The 5,203-nt window shown below is 39.0% G+C and overlaps 1 protein-coding gene across 1 annotated transcript; it reads right to left on the reverse strand.

Moving 5' to 3' along the window:
• Positions 1 to 2,635: 2,635 nt before the first annotated feature.
• Positions 2,636 to 4,739, reverse strand: il-22 (interleukin 22). Its single transcript, NM_001164064.1, is given in 5 exon segments — positions 2,636 to 3,392; positions 3,574 to 3,633; positions 3,993 to 4,151; positions 4,349 to 4,408; positions 4,584 to 4,739. Coding segments are annotated over 5 exon segments (522 nt in total). The 3' UTR covers positions 2,636 to 3,305.
• Between the last annotated feature and the right edge of the window lie 464 nt (positions 4,740 to 5,203).

The raw sequence follows: 5,203 nt of genomic DNA on the forward strand, positions 1-5,203 counted from the left end.
CCATCCAAGGTTTAGGTCATATGTTCCAGACTCTCTCAGTAATGACCATCCAAGGTTTAGGTCATATGTTCCAGACTCTCTCAGTAACGACCATCCAAGGTTTAGGTAATATGTTCCAGACTCTCTCAGTAACGACCATCCAAGGTTTAGGTAATATGTTCCAGACTCTCTCAGTAACGACCATCCAAGGTTTAGGTCATATGTTCCAGACTCTCTCAGTAACGACCATCCAAGGTTTAGGTCATATGTTCCAGACTCTCTCAGTAACGACCATCCAAGGTTTAGGTCATATGTTCCACACTCTCTCAGTAACGACCATCCAAGGTTTAGGTCATATGTTCCAGACTCTCTCAGTAACGACCATCCAAGGTTTAGGTCATATGTTCCAGACTCTCTCAGTAACGACCATCCAAGGTTTAGGTAATATGTTCCAGACTCTCTCAGTAACGGCCATCCAAGGTTTAGGTAATATGTTCCAGACTCTCTCAGTAACAACCATCCAAGGTTTAGGTAATATGTTCCAGACTCTCTCAGTAACGACCATCTAAGGTTTAGGTAATGTTCCAGACTCTCTCAGTAAAGACCATCCAAGGTTTAGGTCATATGTTCCAGACTCTCTCAGTAACGACCATCCAAGGTTTAGGTCATATGTTCCAGACTCTCTCAGTAACGACCATCCAAGGTTTAGGTCATATGTTCCAGACTCTCTCAGTAACGACCATCCAAGGTTTAGGTCATATGTTCCAGACTCTCTCAGTAACGACCATCCAAGGTTTAGGTAATATGTTCCAGACTCTCTCAGTAACGACCATCTAAGGTTTAGGTAATGTTCCAGACTCTCTCAGTAAAGACCATCCAAGGTTTAGGTCATATGTTCCAGACTCTCTCAGTAACGACCATCCAAGGTTTAGGTCATATGTTCCAGACTCTCTCAGTAACGACCATCCAAGGTTTAAGTCATATGTTCCAGAGCATAATGACAGCCCTTCTGCCTCTGTCATCAACTCTCACTGAATTGAGACATATTATATATTGTTTGCTATAATAATGAAGGCCTAAATTGCCTCTGTAATTTGACTGAAAATCATTCCTATTTCAATATCACAGTCTGTAGATGTTTTCCGGACTCAGATTAAGTCTTGTACTGGACTCAATGGAGAATCTCCAGGAACCTGGCCCAATCAATTTAGGAACCATTTATTGATGAATTCACCCTTAAACCTTGCTGTGTGGTCGCTGTACACAGTGAACAATGTATTTCTATGGGAAATATAGTTGTGTGCTGAATGTGTGAATTAAATGTTGTTTGTATGTTCAGCGTCTAAAGATCTTTCTGGAAAAATAAAGATATTCCACGTCTGTCTCAGTCTATAACGTACACCGTCTAAAGATCTTTCTGGAAAAATAAAGATATTCCACGTCTGTCTCAGTCTATAACGTACACCGTCTAAAGATCTTTCTGGAAAAATAAAGTTATTCCACGTCTGTCTCAGTCTATAACGTACACCGTCTAAAGATCTTTCTGGAAAAATAAAGATATTCCACGTCTGTCTCAGTCTATAACGTACACCGTCTAAAGATCTTTCTGGAAAAATAAAGATATTCCACGTCTGTCTCAGTCTATAACGTACACCGTCTAAAGATCTTTCTGGAAAAATAAAGATATTCCACGTCTGTCTCAGTCTATAACGTACACCGTCTAAAGATCTTTCTGGAAAAATAAAGATATTCCACGTCTGTCTCAGTCTATAACGTACACCGTCTAAAGATCTTTCTGGAAAAATAAAGTTATTCCACGTCTGTCTCAGTCTATAACGTACACCGTCTAAAGATCTTTCTGGAAAAATTAAGTTATTCCACGTCTGTCTCAGTCTATAACGTACACCGTCTAAAGATCTTTCTGGAAAAATAAAGTTATTCCACGTCTGTCTCAGTCTATAACGTACACCGTGTAAAGATCTTTCTGGAAAAATAAAGATATTCCACGTCTGTCTCAGTCTATAACGTACACCGTCTAAAGATCTTTCTGGAAAAATAAAGATATTCCACGTCTGTCTCAGTCTATAACGTACACCGTCTAAAGATCTTTCTGGAAAAATAAAGATATTCCACGTCTGTCTCAGTCTATAACGTACACCGTCTAAAGATCTTTCTGGAAAAATAAAGATATTCCACGTCTGTCTCAGTCTATAACGTACACCGTCTAAAGATCTTTCTGGAAAAATAAAGATATTCCACGTCTGTCTCAGTCTATAACGTACACCGTCTAAAGATCTTTCTGGAAAAATAAAGTTAATCCACGTCTGTCTCAGTCTATAACGTACACCGTCTAAAGATCTTTCTGGAAAAATAAAGTTATTCCACGTCTGTCTCAGTCTATAACGTACACCGTCTAAAGATCTTTCTGGAAAAATAAAGTTATTCCACGTCTGTCTCAGTCTATAACGTACACCGTGTAAAGATCTTTCTGGAAAAATAAAGATATTCCACGTCTGTCTCAGTCTATAACGTACACCGTCTAAAGACAATAATATATTTGACAAGAAGAATGTGCTTTTGAAAAGTGTTTTATTTTAGGAATCTTAGGTTACAAACACTGTGGTAAATTCAATACATTTCCCCATGTTACAGACAGCTGCATTCACTTCCTATATAAATACAATCACTTTATAGCTAAATACACATTAGCTCAATAGATGTATAAATAACTTAAACATTTCATAATCATTAAAACAATGATAATAACTTAAAAATGGAATAAATTCTCTGGTTAAATATATTCTCCAAAAAGTTTTCATAAATATAATATTATTATTGTGTCCAGCACAAGATGTAGAAAGTAAGGGCCACCATGGGGCTACATATGAAATGCTCAAGACCCTGCACATCTGATGTCAACAGAATCGGGATGCATTTTAAATACATTTCACCAGTTTGCATGTTGCTAAGTAACAACAATAAATAGATCAATAATAAATAAGCAATGCAAAATGAATAAAAATATAACACACAATATCCTTATAGGATATAAGGTACAGAAACATAGCATGACTCAAATCTAGACTCAGATCTATGTGATGATATAGGATGTGTTGGATCTAGATGTACATCTCTATGTGGTGATATAGGATGATGTTGATGTACATCTCTATGTGATGATATAGGATGATGTTGGATCTAGATGTACATCTCTATGTGGTGATATAGGATGATGTTGGATCTAGATGTACATCTCTATGTGGTGATATAGGATGTGTTGGATCTAGATGTACATCTCTATGTGATGATATAGGATGATGTTGGATCTAGGCGTGCACACAGAAGTCTTTCAGGAAGGTGAAGAGGATGTCGATCTCTCCAATGGCTTTCTTGATCCCTTTCCCCTCCTCCATCTGAAACAACAAACCAAAAATAATGGAGGTTTTAGACAAAGATCACATTCAATCAAATGTTCAATGGATTCATTTTCACTTTGATTAATGCATGAACTCTTGTTCATAACTTTGTTTATCGTGTTTCTTTGTGACAAGTATGAAAATGATCAAGTCTGAACAGGGTCCCCTGGAGAATTACCTCGGACAACTTCTTGCGGAAAGCAATGCTGTGGTGGTGGTCATTGTAGTGTTTAATAGCCTTGAAGAAAGAGAGAGAAAATCAGTCACTTTCTCTGATATAAACACCATCTCTACACAATATCACACTTAAGATCGCAGAGAGAGGAGAGAGAGAGAGGAAAAAGAGGAGGAAGGAGAGGGGAGAGAGAGAGGAGAGGAGAGAAAGAGACATGAAGAATGACACGAAGAGAGACACAAAGAGAGACAACGAAGAGAGAGACAAAGAGAGGGACGAAGAGAGGGACGAAGAGAGAGACGAAGAGAGAGAGAGACAGAGAAACAGAGAAACATTGAAAGGTGTTGAAAAGGTAAAGAATGGATGAAGAGAGAAGGGGATGAAACAAAGGAGTGTAGGTGAAGCAGATGACAGAGACTTACACAGCCGTGTTCCTTCAGGTCTCTGCTGACTCGGGCCAGGTCTTCCTTCAGGGCAGGGAGTTTAGGATGATGCTTGTCCTGCTTCTCCTTAGTGGTCAGGATGTTACTCAGGTAGAAGTCCAGGATGTTAGCATGCAGGCAGCAGATGTCTCTGTGGTTCTGCCGTTGGAGACATCAGTTCAAAGTTCAGTTCAAAAGGCATCAATTCATTAGTATGATATGGTTAGTATTGCCTACAGCTGCATCAGGTGGTAGAAATAGAAAAAACAACTAAACACCATTTCAGACCAAGCTGTAAAATAATGTAGGCTAGACATGGATTAACATGACATTACTAATTGGTTTAATAGACAAACCTTTTTAGTATCGATGTCTGGCATCAGTTTAGTGTCAGTATCGGTGTCAGAACTTTGCGCCTGTTGAAACAGACAGGAATGGCATCATTAGGCTTTTTAAAGTCATAATCATAATTAAATAAACCCGAATAAATGGACTAAATAATAGGCTACTAGTTCTACAAATATAGTATATTTAGTTTAGTCCTACAATTATAAGCCATTATGGAATATGAAATATGATAAAGTAACTTACATGTTGAGCCACCTGCTGTACCATGGTGTCGGTATCCGCGCTGTGCAGGGGGGCGCTGAGCGGGCGATGGATGGAGTGCGCCACGGATTCGCGCAGCAGACAGACGCTCATCACCACTACCACAGCGGCTACGAGTTGGACCGTGCTGAACTTCATATTGGCTCCGGGAGATTTGTCTTTCTTCAGTTTGAATAATAATGCGAAAATATCACAGTTCACCTGGAAAGAATAAATGACAGTCAGATAACTTGTTTTGATTTAGGTCAGCCTTATCTAATCCTATAGACTACACGCTACAGGTGATCATAAATATATTTTGTATGAGAGACCTGTTGTAATACTACAACCAAGATCGCAGATTAGGCTGCTTACCTTGCGGGTTGGTTTGGTAGGTTGTCATGTTTTCTACCTGGTAGGGACAGTATTTATATTGTCTAGGAGACGTCATTGTGGTTCCTTTCTCTGCATTCAGGTCAATCCGCGGGTATCCCCCCTCCCTTCCGGCCTCCCTACCTGGGTTAACCAGGTCAACGTTATTACACAGAATTGCAAAACTATACACAAAAATAACATCATAGGCAGAAAAAAAGAGAAGGTGATTTATGAACAAAAAGATGACA

Source organism: Oncorhynchus mykiss, chromosome 15 (genome assembly GCF_057628025.1).
Source record: "Oncorhynchus mykiss isolate SJ-2025 chromosome 15, ASM5762802v1, whole genome shotgun sequence".
NCBI lineage: Eukaryota > Metazoa > Chordata > Actinopteri > Salmoniformes > Salmonidae > Oncorhynchus > Oncorhynchus mykiss.